Below are 18,050 nucleotides of genomic sequence, written 5' to 3'. Positions count from 1 at the left end.
CTGTATAGTAACTGGTTTCTCAGCTATGGCATAATTTGGACCTACAGCGGATTATATAAAACTCGGTTCCCTAACAGCAGTGAGAAATAGGTCTTACTTGCTCCTTGACAGCCTTCAGATCTAAGGCAAATTATTTAACCTCTAAGGTCTTACATCAAGCAACTACTAAAAAGAGATAATTACTCCTGGTCATCTCACAGAATTGTTAAATGAAAGACAGTACAGAATAGAAGAACATAGGCTGTGAAGACAGTCAGTGACAGTCTCACCTTTTCCATTTACTACTTCAGCTTATACAAGTTATTTTGCTTTTCCTCTCTAAGCAATGGCCATAATTTACAGAAAGAAATACATTTTTACACCATTACTCAGTATGTGTTTGTGTATAGCTGAAACAAAAGTTTTACAAAATAATATATGTAACATGAAAAGAATAAAAATGGAAGAGGACCATCCACACACACACAAATTTGTGGTGGCTCACTAAACTGATTTCAAGAATCGATCATGACCTGTGCTTTGAAAAACACTGTAAAACTCCTTCACCTATAAAACATAAAATAGAACCTACTTAATAGGATCCATAGGATACTTCACAGGAATTACTTCTATAAAACTCGTAGTACGATGCCTAACACTTAAAATTAGTGCTTACCATATGTAGGCCCCATTATAAATGTTTTACCCATATTAACTTGTTTAATCCTAACAGCTCCTTTATGAAGTAAGTACTATCATCATCATTCATTCTTATATACTGATGAAGAAACTGAGGTAAAGAGGTTAAATAGACTTGCCTATTGTCACACAGCTAGTGTATGGCAGAGTTAGGATTCAAAATCAAGTCGTGTGGCTCAGCAGATTGTGCTCTTAACTGCAAATGCTGCATAACCTTTATAGTAGAAAATATGGGATTAAAGCTGGCAGGTGCAGGGTCTGAGTTGTAAGGTGTAGCTAAAAGATGTCATCAACAAATGAGATTCAGTTCAGTAAATATGCCCCCCAGGAGCCATATGTGATTCCACCTGGGGCACTCACCTTCTAACAAGGAAAAAATATGAGCCAAGGGGATAAGACCAAAGAAGAGTAACAGTGATTTGTGCTAGAAAAGGAATGACAATTATATAGCTGTCAGGGAACAATTATTTCCTTTACTACTCACAGAAGCCCTTTGAGGGACCCCCTCCAGTCCTCGGAAATTTGCCCTACCCCACCTGGTCTCAGATTCAGGTCTCTGATTCTATCTTCAAAGCCACTTCCACTTCAACCAGTGATTGATTCAAGAAGAGAAGTGGGCTGGGCTGAGGCCCTGAACAAACTGGCAGTGTAACTTAACTGTTTCCCTGAATTCCTCTTCCTAACTCTACTCCTGGCCACAGGCCTTCCACTCTTATCTAATTGTTATAGACACCCAGACCCCTTCTCCTTCCCATGGTCTCCATGGATCCCTTCCTTTTCAAGGCTAATACTATTACTCAGTTTCACTATCCTTTCATCTTCAGTCTCTCACATCATCAATTAGCTCTCCTCTTTCTCTTATATTTTCAACCTTCTTCTCTACCATTAAACATGATTAAGTCTCCCCAGTCTAACCAGGATCCCATGCAAACCAGGATAACCTCCAGAATCTATCTTCTTACCTCCTTTTATATATTTTTTTGGCCACATGGCACCCAGGATCTCAGTTCCCTGACCAGGGATCGAACCTGGGCCCCCTGCATTGGAAGTGCAGAGTCTTAACCACTAGACCACGGGGGAAGTCCCCTATCTTCTTTTTTCTTAACTCTGTGTTAACCAGATATTCCTGAGAATCCCCTATATCTAGGTTTCGTTACTTTGTGCTTGGGCGATTTTACTTATTTCAAGAAATTTTACGGCTAGAAAACACAAACAAGAATAATAAAAGGGTGAACAAACTCAAAGAGGAAAAGAAAGAACAAATAGAAACCACCTCTAGTACCTGAAGGAGGAAAGGTTTCTGGAGTGGTTGCTGCAGTGCTGGCATTCCCCTCCCAAGGTTCTGTTCTGGTATCTGTGAACTGGTTATCTGGAAGCCATGTTCCATTTGGTGAAACTGCAGTGACTACAGAATTGGTGCTTACTGTTCTTGTGGTCCCATTGTCAGAGTCTGAAGAATTGACAGTGGTTACATAGGTGGGTCCCAGAGTTAGGCTTGGGCTGAATGTTGGTGCCAAGGAAGGAGAAGTTACCGAAGAAGTAGGATTTGAAGTTTTGGTCTCTTCTTTAAGTGATTCTGCTGTAGATGCTTTAGTAGATCTTGTAACGCCTACTGAAGGTGAAACTACAAACACGAAAAAACAAGAAAACATCACACAAAGAATTTGAGAGCTCAACAGTATGAGGCACAAAGCAGCAAGCCCTTACTACACTCTCAAACACTTGAAGACCAATGAGCAGATACACACACACACGTACACACACACACACACACACACTCACACTCTTTTACTTTATTATCTTTTTTAAAAAATTGAAGTATAATTGATTTACAATGTTGTGTCAATCTCTGCTGTATAGCAAAGTGACTCAGTTATACATATATATACATTCTTTTTTAATATTCTTTTCCATTATCGTTTGTCCCAGGAGATTGGATATAGCTCCCTGTGCTATATAGTAGGACCCTGTTCTTTATCCATTCTAAATGTAATAGTTTGCATCTACCAACCTCAAACTCCCAGTCCATCCCTCTCCCTCCCCCTCTCCCCCTTGGAACCACAAGTCTGTTCTCTATGTCTGTGACTCTATTTCTGTTTTGTAGGTAGGTTCATTTGTGCCATATTTTAGATTCCACATATAAATGGTATCATATGGGATCTGTCTTTCTTACTTCATTTAGTATGATAATCTCTAGTTGTATCCATGTAGCTACAAATGGCATTATTCGTTCTTTTTTTTCATTCTTTTTTATGGCTGAGTAGTATTCCATTGTATATATGTACCACATCTTTATCTGTCGATCGACATTTAGGTTGTTTCCATGTTCTTGCTATTGTGAACAGTGCAGCTATGAACATAGGGGTGCATGTATCTTTTTGAATTACAGTTTTCTCTGGGTATATGCCAAGTAGCACATACTCTTCTTTTAATGCTGAATCCTTCCCTCACTTCCAAAGGATTACTGTCTAATGGAGGGAGAAACTGGATTCTTTACTTAGTTCCTCAGAATCAATATATGAGTCTTAAATAGCAACCGTTTTCTTTTCTTTTTTTTAACTTTTCAGGAATGAATACATAATCTCTTTATTTAAAGTAGTATATGGTATATAGAACACTGCTGAGCATAGCATACACTATAACCCAGAGATGTGCAAAGACATTTTACTATCACTTTTTTTTAAAATTTTTATTTATTTATTTATTTATGGCTGTGTTGGGTCTTCGTTTCTGTGCGAGGGCTTTCTCTAGTTGTGGCAAGTGGGGGTCACTCTTCATCGCGGTGCGTGGGCCTCTCATTATTGTGGCCTCTCATTGCGGAGCACAGGCTCCAGATGCACAGGCTCAGTAATTGTGGCTCACGGGCCTAGTTGCTCCGCGGCATGTGGGATCTTCCCAGACCAGGGCTCGAACCCGTGTGCCCTGCATTGGCAGGCAGATTCTCAACAACTGCGCCACCAGGGAAGCCCTACTATCACTTTTAAGTAAAACTTTAATATTTTTTCTTTCTTCAGTACCACCGAGGCCTTCAAATTTGGGTCATTAAACATAAAACCAAAATTCTATTCCAAATACCAGTCTTATCAAATGGCACTTTACCTATGGTAGTGTTGTTGGCACCAACATGTATCAGACCACTGACAAGCAGAACAAGAAGGAACCAGGAATCCATGTTGACCTGGAAAATAGAGAGCCATTTTAGATAGGGTCCCATTATACTGTAACTACGTCCAAACTACTCACCAAAGGAGTATTTTGGGCAAACTCTTCCTAGCTATTAAAGTGCACACACAGGACCAATGATCTTTTGGGAGTCTGGTAAGCACAATTCCCCAGGAATCTGGCTACTTAATTGAATCTTTACACAACTATAAGTAAGAGCAGTGGTTCTCCACCTTGGCTGTACTTTAGAATCACTCAAAGAACTTAACAAAAAAAAAAATCCCTGTGCCAGACTACATCTCTGGGGGTGAGAGGCAGGTAGCAATCCGTTTAAAAGCTTCCCAGTTAATTGCTATGTGCAGCTTTAGTGTCTTCAGAATGAGAAGTATGGAGAAGGTAGGTTGACTGCATGAACGTACTGCCCTCCAAAGCAGACATTATACAGCTGTTCTCAACCTTTTATTTCACTTCAAACCATATCAGAGGGCTGTGGCACATTCCCATTGGTAGTAGTGGCTCATTCATCCATTCAGATGTCTATGCCCTTTACTAAGCTAGGTAGTAGGGAAACAATTAGGGAGCAATACACTCAGAGGTCCCATTTTCATAAGACTCACAGCCTAGAGGTAATTTAATATGGTAGTGACTCTCCAAGGGAATCAGAACATGCCTCTCCAAGTGGCACATGACAATCTCTGAGGGAGCATGGAGAAATGCAGGTGGTTTATGCACATCCCAGGAGTTTGCCTCTGGTACCAGTAACCATGCCTAGCAGGGAATTTGGGTTCAGCCAGTGGCTTTCCCAAGGTACAGCCATGCAAGATTTGACCAGTTCCCCACTCTTCCCCCCGACCATTATCCAAAATTGGGAAAGCATACAATTCCCTCCATAAGGGTTAGAAAACAGATTGGAAGGCTGATTATTATGTATGTATCCATGTCTATTCTTGATAAACCAATAGGACATGGTTTTAGGAAAAATAACAATGTATTTGCGGGGAGGGGGTTAGACCATCACCTCATTCCATATATCAAAATAAGATCCAGATGGGCTGAAAAATTAAATGCTTACAGACACATTTTAAGAGGGAATAAATGAAAATGTGAGTTCAGAGTGAGGAAGGATTTTCTAAACATAAATGCAATGTAAGAAATCACAAAGGAATAAATCACAAAGGTAAAAATGGAATACCTGACAACAGAAAAAAATAAAAGCTACAAAATATAAAAGAAATCAATCATAAACAATGTTCATGGATAGGAGGACTCAATATTGTCAAGACGTCAGTTCTTCCCAACTTGGTTTATAGATTCAGTGCAATCTCAATCAAAATCCTACCAAGCTATTTTGTGGATATCAACAACTGGTTAAGTTTATATAGAGATGCAAAAGACTGAGAATAGCTAGCTCAATACTAGCTAAGCAGAGAGAGCAAAGTTGGAGGGTTATTGTAAAAGCAAATAGTAATATAAAAAAGCAAATAGTAATCAAGGCAGTGTGGTATTGGTGAAAGAACAGACAAATAGACCAATGGAACACAAGACAGAATCCAGATACAGACCCACATAAATATAGTCAATGGATCTTTTACAAAGGAGCAAAGGCAATACAATGGAGCAAAGATAGTCTTTTCAAAAAAATGGTGCTGGAATAGCTCGGCATACATATACAAAAAAAAAAAAATCTAGACACAGACCTTATACTCTTCACAAAAATTAACTCAAAATGAATCACAGACCTAGATGTAAATGCAAAAGACTCCTGGAAGATAACATAGGAGAAAACTACATGACGTTGGGTTTAGCAATGACTTTTAAGATACAACACCAAAGGCAGAGCCAGAGAAAAATAATCAATAAGCTGCACTTCATCAAAATTAAAAACTTCTGCTCTGCAAAAGACAATGTCAAGAGAATGAGAAGACAAGCCACAGACTGCGAGAAAATATTTGCCAAACACACATCAGGTAAAGGACTGCTATCCAAAATAAAGAACTCTTAAAATTCAACAATAAAAAAACTATCAACCCAATTAAAAAACAGACCTGAACAGACACCTCACCAAAGAAGATACACAAATGGCAAAAAAGCATATGAAAAGATGTTCAGCAACATATGTCATTAGGGAATTGCAAATTAAAACAATGAGACACCACTACACACTTATCAGAATGCCCAAAATCCAAAACACTGACAACATCAAATCCCGGTGCTTCTGCGGAGCAGGAGAAACTCTCATTCATTGTGGGAATGCAAAATGGTGTAGCCACTTTGGAAGGCAGTTTGGTTGGTTTCTTAACAAAACTAAACATACTCTTACCATATGACCCAAGCAATTGTGCTCCTTGGTACTCAAAATAGAACTCAAACTACTGATGGGAATACCAATTAGCCTATAATAACAAACTCCTTTCCAGAAAGATTATACAAGAATCTTAAAGGTGCCCACATTGTTTTCTGACCCATTTCCAAGGTTCTGTTCTTGAGTATATATAAATAATCTGAAACTCAGATTAAAATGATATGGAGCTATTCATTAAGTGGAAAAATACAAACAATCCAAATACCCAAAAATAGGGAAAATAGGGAAAAGTCAGTAGTATTACGCTGCTATTCAAGACAATAATTGTTGCTATTCGATATGCTATATTCGAAGAATTTAAGAAAATGGAACAAGCCCATCATTTTTAAGCTTAAAAAAACCTGTCAGATCAAAATTGAATATAGGGACTTCCCTGGTGGTGCAGTGGTTAAGACTCTGTGCTCCGAATGCAGGGGACCTAGGTTTGATCCCTGGTCAGGGAACTAGATCTCACATGCATGCTGCAACTGAGTTCACACACCACAACTAAGGAGCCCGAGAGCTGCATCTAAGGAGCCCAAGAGCTGCAACTAAGGAGCCCGAGAGCTGCTACTAAGACCTGGCACAACCAAATAAATAATAAAAAAATAAGTAAATAAATACTAAAAAAACCCTCTGAATATACCATTTGATCTCAACTAAATTTATGTATGTATATGAATGTATATGCATGAAAGTAAGACTGGAAGGAAAAATCTATAAACATTTTAGCATAGCATTTTTTGATTTTTATTTTCTTTATATTGTATTTTATTTCCAAGATTTTTCAAATAAGGAGCATGATATTTTTCTAAATAAAAATAATCAATAAAAGTAAGTTAAAAAGAAAATATATTTCACTACAAAGCATGAATATAAGAAGCAAAACTAAAAGAAGGAAACTGCAGAGGAAAGTGAAGTGAAAGAATTCAAGGAAAAGAACAAATGCATACTGGATGGCAAGTTGGAGAGGATTTGTATGCATAAACTAGGGAGTGAGAGGCGTGTCAGAATTTAAGAAGAGCCATGTCAGTAACAAGGTATATCCATGGACCACAACCAGGAAAACCATCGTAAAGGCCTCATTCTTCCCAGAGGATATAAAGACCCTCAGGTAAATTCCTGTGACTTCTGACACCCTGACTAAACTGCAACCACACCTATGCTTACTTTCCCTCCTCCAGTCTCCAAGTCTTTCATTCCAAGTATTCCAAAGCTGCAAAGTCAGGAAGTAGAGTTGAGGCTTCCTCAGTCCTCTAGGATGCCATATGCAAACCACTTTTCCTGGAGTCTGCTCTAATACGCCCTGTTCTTGAGGGCTTTTTTGCCTTATGATTTCCTGGCACTCACTTGTCACTGAAGACACTGCATTGTGGCTCACAGTTTTCTTCCCATTCCAAAGTCCTGATATTCTCCTGGAAGATTTTGTTTCAACATCTTTACAGATGACAGCCACAGTTCACATCCAGACAAGTTTCTGAGTTCCCTGACTTCCTCAACTCCAATGACCTTATACCTCCACTCCACTGGGGCCGGTCATGACAATGGCTGCACTCTAGATTTTGTCAGCACCAGGAAAAGCTCTCATACTGAATCATACTTTCCCACTCTCCAACCATACTCCCTTACCCTTGCAGTTCACACTCTATTATGTCTACTATACCTGCACTTTGACCTCACCCAGGCTTTCAGTCCCTTGAACCTCTAATTTTCTTTCCAATATCTCTGTTCTGTCTTTATTTCCTTCTCTACTCAACCAAGAAAACTTGGTGTTAGCTCAATCACTACCTTGCTAATATCCTAAATTCTTTTGCAACGTTGTTCTTCTATTACACCTACATGGGGGAAATATTCCCCAACCCTGAACTAATCCAACTGTCAGCCCTACACCTGGACTGCCAAATGCTCCTTAAGAAAATCAAACAACCCATAAGGTTAAGATCACTGTTTCTGCCTCAATGGAACTCTGAACACTTTCTGCAATCTTTCTATATTTCCCTACTCAGCTCTCTCTCTAAGGCTCCAGTGATTTCAAAGAACCTCCTCTCCTCTCCAACCATCTCCTCTCATATCCTTGGCTGTTGGCCTTGCCTTCACTGCAGAGATAAGAGAAACCACTAGACTGGGACACCCTTAGCTACCAGTCACCTTATTTACAAATTTCTTCCTTCTCTGCAATTCCTCCCAAGAATCTCAGTCCCTTAGGAACCTTGTCCTGTAGATCCTCTAACACCATCTCCTAGCTTTAACGCCCTTTCATAACAGCGTTTAAACACAATTAAGAATTTCTCAAAGAAAAGAACTCCTTTTAATCTATATCAGTCCTCCAGCTAGCACTCTCTCTACTCCACTTCACAGCCAAATTTCTAGAAAGAGTTGTCTCCATGGCAATCTGGCTTCTTTTTCCACCATTCCACTAAAACAGCTACCTCCATATTTTTAAAGAATGAGCTCTTTAAAAATATTTCCTACTCATTCACAAAGGTCTATTTTCTTCGATATATAAAGGACTCCTACAGATTAAGAGATGGCAAAAGAGCAAGAGATGAAACAGACAATTCACAGAAAACCAAATAGTTCTCTTAAATACTGATATAAGAAAAAATGCTTAAAGTCACTCATGATCAAAGAAAGCCAAATTAAAGCCATACTGCGATATGATTTTTCACCTGTCAGATACGCAAATATAAAAAAACTTTAACAACACTGCGTTGGGGCAAGGGTTTGTGTAAACAAGTACTCTCATACGATCTGTAAATATTTATCAGAATTACGAAAGCACAAACACTTTGACACAATTCTACTTGAGAATTTTACAGATATACCCATACTTTTTTTTTTTTAAAAACATCTTTATTGGAGTATAATTGCTTTACAATGGTGTGTTAGTTTCTGCTTTATAACAAAGTGAATCAGTTATACATATACATATGTTCCCATATCTCTTCCCTCTTGCATCTCCCTCCCTCCCACCCTCCCTATCCCACCCCTCTAGGTGGTCACAAATCACCGAGCTGATCTCCCTGTGCTATGCAGCTGCTTCCCACTAGCTATCTATTTTACATTTGGTAGTGTATATATGTCCATGACACTCTCTCACCCTGTCACATCTTACCCCTCCCCCTCCCCATATCCTCAAGTCCATTCTCTAGTAGGTCTGTGTCTTTATTCCCGTCTTGCCACTAGGTTCTTCATGACCTTTTTTTCCCCCTTAGATTCCATATATATGTGTTAGCATACTGTATTTGTTTTTCTCTTTCTGACTTACTTCACTCTGTATGACAGACTCTAACTCCATCCACCTCACTACAAATACCTCCAGTTCGTTTCTTTTTATGGCTGAGCAATATTCCATTGTATATATGTGCCACATCTTCTTTATCCGATGATGGACACTTAGGTTGCTACCATGTCCTGGCTATTGTAAATAGAGCTGCAACGAACATTTTGGTACATGACTCTTTTTGAATTATGGTTTTCTCAGGGTATATGCCCAGTAGCGGGATTGCTGGGACGTATGGTAGTTCTATTTTTAGTTTTTTAAGGAACCTCCATACTGTTCTCCATAGTGGCTGTATCAATTTACATTCCCACCAACAGTGCAAGAGTGTTCCCTTTTCTCCACACCCTCTCCAGCATTTATTGTTTTTAGATTTTTTGATGATGGCCATTCTGACCGGTGTGAGATGATATCTCATTGTAGTTTTTTTGTTTGTTTTGTTTTTTTTTTCATTGTAGTTTTGATTTGCATTTCTCTAATGATTAATGATGTTGAGCATTCTTTCATGTGTCTGTTGGCAATCTGTATATATCTTCTTTGGAGAAATGTCTATTTAGGTCTTCTGCCCATTTTTGGATTGGGTTGTTTGGTTTTTTGTTATTGAGCTGCATGAGCTGCTTGTAAATCTTGGAGATTAATCCTTTGTCAGTTGCTTCATTTGCAAATATTTTCTCCCATTCTGAGGGTTATCTTTTGGTCTTGTTTATGGTTTCCTTTGCTGTGCAAAAGCTTTTAAGTTTCATTAGGTCCCATTTGTTTATTTGTGTTTTTATTTCCATTTCTCTAGGAGGTGGGTCAAAAAGGATCTTGCTGTGATTTATGTCATACAGTGTTCTGCCTATGTTTTCCTCTAAGAGTTTGATAGTATCTGGCCTTACACTTAGGTCTTTAATCCATTTTGAGTTTATTTTTGTGTATGGTGTTAGGGAGTGTTCTAATTTCATACTTTTACATGTACCTGTCCGATTTTCCCAGCACCACTTATTGAATGGGCTGTCTTTTCTCCACTGTATATGCTTGCCTCCTTTATCAAAGATAAGGTGACCATATGTGCGTGGGTTTATCTCTGGGCTTTCTATCCTGTTCCACTGATCTATATTTCTGTTTTTGTGCCAGTACCAAACTGTCTTGATTACTGTAGCTTTGTAATATAGTCTGAAGTCAGGGAGCCTGATTCCTCCAGCTCCATTTTTCGTTCTCAAGATTGCTTTGGCTATTCGGGGTCTTTCGTGTTTCCATACAAATTGTGAAATTTTTTGTTCTACTTCTGTGAAAAATGCCAGTGGTAGTTTGATAAGGATTGCATTGAATCTGTAGATTGCTTTGGGTAGTAGAGTCATTTTCACAATGTTGATTCTTCCAATGCAAGAACATGGTATATCTCTCCATCTATTTGTATCATCTTTAATTTCTGTCATCAGTGTCTTATAATTTTCTCCATACAGGTCTTTTGTCTCCTTAGGTAGGTTTATTCCTAGATATTTTATTCTTTTTGTTGCAATGGTAAACGGGAGTGTTTTCTTAATTTCACTTTCAGATTTCTCATCATTAGTGTATAGGAATGCAAGAGATTTCTGTGCATTAATTTTGTATCCTGCTACTTTACCAAATTCATTGATTAGCTCTAGGAGTTTTCTGGTAGCATCTTTAGGATTCTCTATGTATAGTATCATGTCATCTGCAAACAGTGACAGCTTTACTTCTTCTTTTCCGATTTGGATTCCTTTTATTTCTTTTTCTTCTCTGATTGCTGTGGCTAACACTTCCAAAACTATGTTGAATAATAGTGGTGAGAGTGGGCAACCTTGTCTTGTTCCTGATCTTAGTGGAAATGGTTTCAGTTTTTCACCATTGAGGACAATGTTGGCTGTGGGTGTTACCCATACTTTTAAAGTGACCAATATACAGGTTAATCAATGAAACACAGTCTGCAATAGAAAGAGACTGAAAATAACCTAAATGTTTATCAATGGGAGAGGGGGACGTGTTTAAATAAATTATGGCATATTCATAAAATGGAATACTATGCAGCTGTTAAACAAAATGAGGCTCTTTGGAGATCATTTTATTTCAGCACACAAGCCTTTTTTTTCTATTCTGAACCATCTTAAAAATAACTTTTGTGGGACTTCCCTGGTGGCGCAGTGGTTAAGAATCCGCCTGCCAGTGCAGGGGACACGGGCTCCATCCCTGGTCCAGGAAGATCCCACATGCCGCGGAGCAACTAAGCCCATGCGTCACAACTACTGAGCCTGCACTCTAGAGCCTGCGAGCCACAACTACTGAGCCCACGTGCCACAACTACTGAGCCCACGTGCCACAACTACTGAAGCCCGCATGCCTAGAGCCCGTGCTCTGTGACAAGAGAAGCTACTGCAATGAGAAGCCTGCACACTGCAACAAAGAGTAGCCCCCGCTCTCCGCAACTAGAGGAAGCCCACGTGCAGCAACGAAGACCCCACGCAGCCAAAAAAACAATAATAATAACTTTCGCAAAAACCTCAAAATTCATGAGAGGAGGGACTTCCCTGGTGGTCTGGTGGTTAAGAATCCGCCTTCCAATGCAGGGGATGTGGGTTCGATCCCTGGTTGGGGAACTAAGATCCCACATGCCGCGGGGCAACTAAGCCCATGCACTCCAACTACTAAGCCCGTGCACCATGACTAGAGAGCCAATGCGCCACAACTACAGAGAAGCCCGTGCACTGCAACCAAGAGCCTGCATGACGCAACGAAAGATCCTGCATGCTGCAACTAAGACCCAATGCAGCCATAAATAAATAAATAGATAAATTTTTAAAAAAATTCACAAGAGGAAAAGCCCACTGGTATTTCTTTCTCCTTCGCCCATCCCCCTTTCTCTTCCTCTCTTCCCCACCCTTCTCTGTGTGTGTCTGTCTCTCTCCCTCTCTCTCACTCTCTCTCACACACACACACACACACACACACGACTTCTTTGTTGTTAAATCCCTCAGCCTCTCTGTCAGATCTGATTTATTGACATCCCATACTCTCCCAAATTTATCTCTTCCCCATACCTCTCTCTGAATTGAGGATTTTGAAAGCTGGTTCTATGACAAAGGCCTAGTCTTGACACAGATGAACAGTTAAATAGTTTGAATCTGAGGGAAATATGCACTATCAAACGTCAGAAGGAAACCAGCCCTCCCTTTTAGCTATAGTCTGCACGATGCCAGGAAGCCTGTGCACAAATTCTACTAGTAGGAATGGTTCTGCCTTGTCACAGCATGATTTTTAGATGACCTATTTGTGATACTTTCATTTTATTTTAAAAATTAGTTTGTCTGGGCTTCCCTGGTGGCGCAGTGGTTGAGAATCTGCCTGCCAATGCAGGGGACACGGGTTCGAGCCCTGGTCTGGGAAGATCCCACATGCCACAGAGCAACTAGGCCCGTGAGCCACAATTACTGAGCCTGCGCATCTGGACCCTGTGCTCCGCAACAAGAGAGGCCGCGATAGTGAGAGGCCCGCGCACCGCGATGAAGAGTGGCCCCCACTTGCCGCAACTAGAGAAAACCCTCGCACAGAAATGAAGACCCAGCACAGCCATAAATAAATAAATAAATAAATAAAATTTAAAAAAAATTAGTTTGTCTGACAACTTCTTTTAAAACTAAATATACACCTAGCTTCATGACCCAATAATTCCATTTCTATAATATTTACACAAGAGAAATAAGAACATATGCCCAAAAAAAGACTAGTACAAGAATGTTTGTAACAAAAAGCTGAAAATAATCCAAGTGACTATCACTAACAGAATATATAAACGGAAAGTGTTTTTTTCTCACAATGGAATATTAGTAATAAAAAAGAAAGAACTACTGATACACACAAAAACATGGATGAATCTAAAAAACATCATGCTGAGTGAAAAAAGCCTTACACAAAAGAGTACATAACATATGACTCCACACAGATGAAGTTCTGGAAAAAGCAAAACTAATCTGTGGTGGAAAAATCAGAACAATGGTTGCCTGGGAAAGAGATGGAGGATTTACTGAAAAGGAACATGAGGGTACTTCGTGGACAACAGTAATACTCTGTATCTTGACAGGGAAATGGGTTGTGTGGGTGTATGCATTTTTCAGAACTCACTGAATGGTAACTTAAGATTTGTGCATTTCACTGTACATAAATTTTCTCTCTAAAAAGATTCCACCCATAAACACATGTTGTAAATGATATGTATGCTTAAATAACTGGGAAGAAGTACACTGATATACACAACTTACTTTGAAATACATTAAAAACAATATGAATTGATGAATACAGGGGATGGATAGACAGATACAGTAGAGTAAAATGTTAATTGTAGAATTTAGCTGGGTGGATATAAAATTCTCTCAACTCTTCTCTACATTTGAAATGTTTAGAATAAAAGGCTGCTTACAAAAATCACTTCTGAGAGAACTGGTATTTTCATGGTACTGCACTGCATAAACTTGGGACATAGTATTTTGCCCATTTATTCAAGTTTTTATGTTCAAAGTGTTACTGTATTTTTTGTCCTATTCATTTCTTCCTGGTTTTTTTATATTATATTACCATTGTGAATGGAATCTTTTTTTTTTTTAAATTTCAGCTTCACTAAGGTAAAACTGACATATAAAATTATAAGATATTTAAAGTGTACATTGTGGTGATTCTATATACACATACATTGTGAAAGAATTTCCCCCATCTAGTTAATTAATACATTCATCACGTCACCTGTTTATCTTTTTTGGGGGGAGAGAAAATTTAAGTTCTAATCTCTTAGCAAATTTCATTTATATAATAGAGTGTTGTCAAATATAGTTACCATCTTTTATGTTAGATCCTTAGACCTTACTCATCTTCTAGCTGAAATGAGTGGAATCTTTTAATGTTATTTATTAAAAGATTACTTTTCTTATATAGGAAAGACATTGGTCCTCCTCCCCTTCACTGAAATTATAAGCTATTAAAATAAATAAATAAAGCATGCTCATTACAAGACATACAAACAGGGAATTCCCTGGTGGTCTAGTGGTTAGGACTCAGTGCTTTCACTGCCATGGCCCGGGTTCAATCCCTGGTCAGGGAACTAAGATCTTGCAAGCTGGGCATGGCGCAGCCAAAAAACAACAACAACAACAAGACATACAAACAGAACAGATGGATATAAAGAAAAATCTAAGTCTCATTCACCTCCTGCCTGTCCCATTTCCCAAAAGTGATCACTAAATACTTTTTCATATCCTTTAGAGATTTTCTATACTATAAAATTATATACCTACACATAAAAAATAAATAAATAAACAGGATAGTAGATCTGCTGTCTACAGCTTGCATTTTTACTTAAATAATAAATCCTGGACATCTTCCACATCAATACTTTCTAGCTACTTTTCTTTTCAATAGCTGCATAGTGCTTTATCATATGGATATACCACAATCATTTTAACCAGTCTTTCTGTTTGCTTTTGTTAGGTAGGAGTTAACTGTATATGATTTCCTCTTCTATCTTACACATTTTTAATATTAATTAATTAATTAATTAATTTTTGGCTGTGTTGGGTCTTCATCGCTGTGCGCAGGCTTCCTCTAGTTGCGGTGAGTGGGGGCTACTCTTTGTTGCGGTGCGCGGGCTTCTCATTGCAGTGGCTTCTCTTTGTTGTGGAGCACGGGCTCTAGGCACATGGGCTTCAGTAGTTCTGGCTCGCGGGCTCTAGAGCGCAGGCTTGGTAGTTGTGGCGCACGGGCTTAGTTGCTCCATGACATATGGGATCTTCCCAGACCAGGGCTTGAACCTGTGTCCCCTGCACTGGCAGGCGGATTATTAACCACTGCGCCACGAGGAAGTCCTTATACGTTATTTTTGATTGGGCAACAAAGGCCTGAGTAAAGACAGAATTATATACTCCAGGAAAGCCAAATAATGGAAGAAACTCAAGCTTATACATTTTTCATTTTTTTCAAACACCTTGTGAATAATAAGCCTTTGGTTATGTGAGTATAGAATAAATGAGCAGGGAGGCTTTGGGAGATGAGTCATGAAGGTCTGGGCAGTTCCCTAATTTATTGGACACAATGGCATACACACTGTATCCTTTCTCCTACCCTACCACACCCAGACAAAAGGCTAATATACAGTTCTTTTTTCATTACAAAAACATTTCTTACTTAAAAAAATTTGTTTCCACTGCACATACATTAGGGAGATAAACCAGGAAAGTTTAACATTCAAATAACAAAGGAAAACCAAGATGCCATTAGCAATACTTAAAAGCCTTATTAGGACAAACAACAAAGGAAGTTCTGAAAAATTATAGCTATTGTTTTCCTAATATTTTAGTGTCTAAGAACATTTCCTAAATGTTCTTAAAATTCAAATTCAGCATAGCAGATCTGAGACATTCCCCAGGGAATCATGTGGAGGCTGAATTCTGCAGTGGGGACATGGATGGTGGGCAGTGTCCACTGGCTGTTAAATCACTCACACTTGCCCTCCCATCTCAAAGCCCAGTTTGCACTGAGCACTTGGTATGCTTCCTCTCACTTAATCCTTCCCAATCCTATGATGCTGATATTGGTGTTATTACAACTTACCATGCTGTGTACCTTGTGGGGGAGGGAGTCTCTCTTGAATTGCAATCAATTATACATGCTTACACACATTTCAAGGGTAGATTATTTGAAATATATATACTGCACCCAAGATGAAGGAACCATCACAGGCATATTGAGTATCTAGTAGAGAAAGAATTTTTGAGCTTCTGGCCAAAGACAAACACTCCTTGCCCAGATGTACACTCCCTGTCAATGGACCCTGAGGTCCGGAGAGACATGCCACCCTCACCTAAGAACAAGGAGAGGAAGAAAGAAAGAAAACTGGATGCTAGTACTAAGGAGAACACGCCCATTCCTCAGCTAGGTGTAGACAAGTGACTAAATTCTGGCCAAGGAGATATAAGCTAAAGTATATTATGAGATCTCTAGGAAGGTGGTTTAACAGGGAGGGAGGTAGGGAGTCTTTTTTCCCTGTCCTCTCTCTCCTGTAATCTAGAATTCAGATGTGATGATTAGAGCCCCAGCAGCCATTATGGACCCTGAAGAGACTTTCAAGATAATAGAATAGAGAGCTAGAAAGAGACCAAGTTCTCTGATGACACTGTTGAACTGCCATACCAGCCCTGCTTACTTTCAGATTTCATATATACAAGAAAGAAATAAATCTATTTTCTGATATATGCAACCAACCCCAATCCTGATACAGATAGTTATAAAGAATAAGAAGATCAACTCCTAACATTATGACTTGCTATGGATAAGGAATGGAAATAATGAGGGTGCTCTGAAATGCATTTTCCTTGGTGCTCTTGCTAGGAAGCACAATGTTGCATACATCTGCTAAAGAAAATATGTTACAAAGAATTAATATTATGAAGTTCCCACTAGCAAAGGAGAGCTCAGCCAATCTGCACATTCTCCAGAGTATAGACCCTGGCTGTGATAGCTTCCATTAAGAGTCCATCTATACAAAGTTAAGCATTCAATATTCAATACATTGATAAAATATGATCAAGTATCAGGTACAATTTATCTCAATATTTGGCCTTTTATCTCAGTTAAATCTCAGAGCAACTCTACATGAGAGATACTCTTCATATTCCCATTTTGAAGATAAAGAAATTGAGAGATGGTCACATAGCTGGTAGTTGTAGAAGTAGAATTCAAATCCAGGTCTACTGGACTTTTCTTCACATATCACTGTTTGACCCTTCAAAAGCTTAAAGACTGTTGAAAGATGTCTCCCAGATGTGGAAGAAACAAAGAAGTGGCAGCTTGGAGTGTTATGCTCTGCCTGAGCCTTCTTCTAGAGCTTTTCAGGTTCTCTGATTTGAGAAAAAGGCACCTAGATGGAGAGTTCAGTTCCTTCAGCTAACTGTTCACTCATCAACGTTATGTTATTTATTATTAAGATCAAAAACTATTTTTACAACTATAATCCTTGGTTGCCTGCTATATGCTAGGCATTTGTATGAGGCATTCTATATACTTTAACCCAATTAATCCCCACAACCACCTTTTGAGTTACTGTTTTTCCATTCTACAAATGAATAAAGATCACAGAGGTTAAGGAATTTGTCCAAGGCCACATACCTATTAAGTGCCTACTAGGATGCAAACTCAGGGCTTTGAAAACTCCAAAGTTCCCTCTTGCCAATGTCGGGGACACGGGTTCGAGTCCTGGCCCGGGAAGATCCCACATGCCGTGGAGCAACTAAGCTCGGGCACCACAATTACTGAGCCTGTGCTCTAGAGCCCGCAAGCCACAACTACTGAAGCCCACATGCCTAGAGCCCGTGCTCCACAACAAGAGAAGCCACTGCAATGAGAAGCCTCCACACCGCAACGAAGAGTAGCCCCCGCTCGCCACAACTAGAGAAAGCCTGCGCGCAGCAACAAAGACCCAAGCAGCCAAAAAAATAAACAAATAAAATAAATGAATAAATATTCCAAAAAACAAAAAACCTCCAACCAGATAATGGGAATACACAGACAGATTAGATAGGGACTAGGTATAGATTGCCATCAAGTAGT

At 39.2% G+C, this 18,050-nt stretch overlaps 1 protein-coding gene across 5 annotated transcripts in view; it reads right to left on the bottom strand.

Annotated features, from left to right (window-relative positions):
- PTPRA (protein tyrosine phosphatase receptor type A) overlaps window positions 1-18,050 on the bottom strand; it is a 191,238-nt gene that overhangs the window by 66,678 nt on the left and 106,510 nt on the right. For 4 of the 5 annotated variants that reach the window (XM_036825606.1, XM_036825608.1, XM_036825605.1 and 1 more), the window contains 2 exons: window positions 3,778-3,856; window positions 1,961-2,302 (listed from right to left, as the gene is read on the bottom strand). In XM_036825606.1, the coding sequence (XP_036681501.1) occupies window positions 1,961-2,302; window positions 3,778-3,850 (415 nt within the window). In that variant the 5' untranslated portion in view covers window positions 3,851-3,856. Of the gene's footprint in view, window positions 1-1,960; window positions 2,303-3,777; window positions 3,857-18,050 lie in introns of those variants that run through there. The other variant, XM_036825610.1, reaches the window with a different exon arrangement.

The sequence above is a fragment of the Balaenoptera musculus genome, chromosome 15, assembly GCF_009873245.2.
Source record: "Balaenoptera musculus isolate JJ_BM4_2016_0621 chromosome 15, mBalMus1.pri.v3, whole genome shotgun sequence".
Lineage (NCBI taxonomy): Eukaryota > Metazoa > Chordata > Mammalia > Artiodactyla > Balaenopteridae > Balaenoptera > Balaenoptera musculus.
The sequence above is the reverse complement of the archived record's forward strand: the minus strand, read 5'-3'. Positions and strand labels throughout refer to the sequence as shown.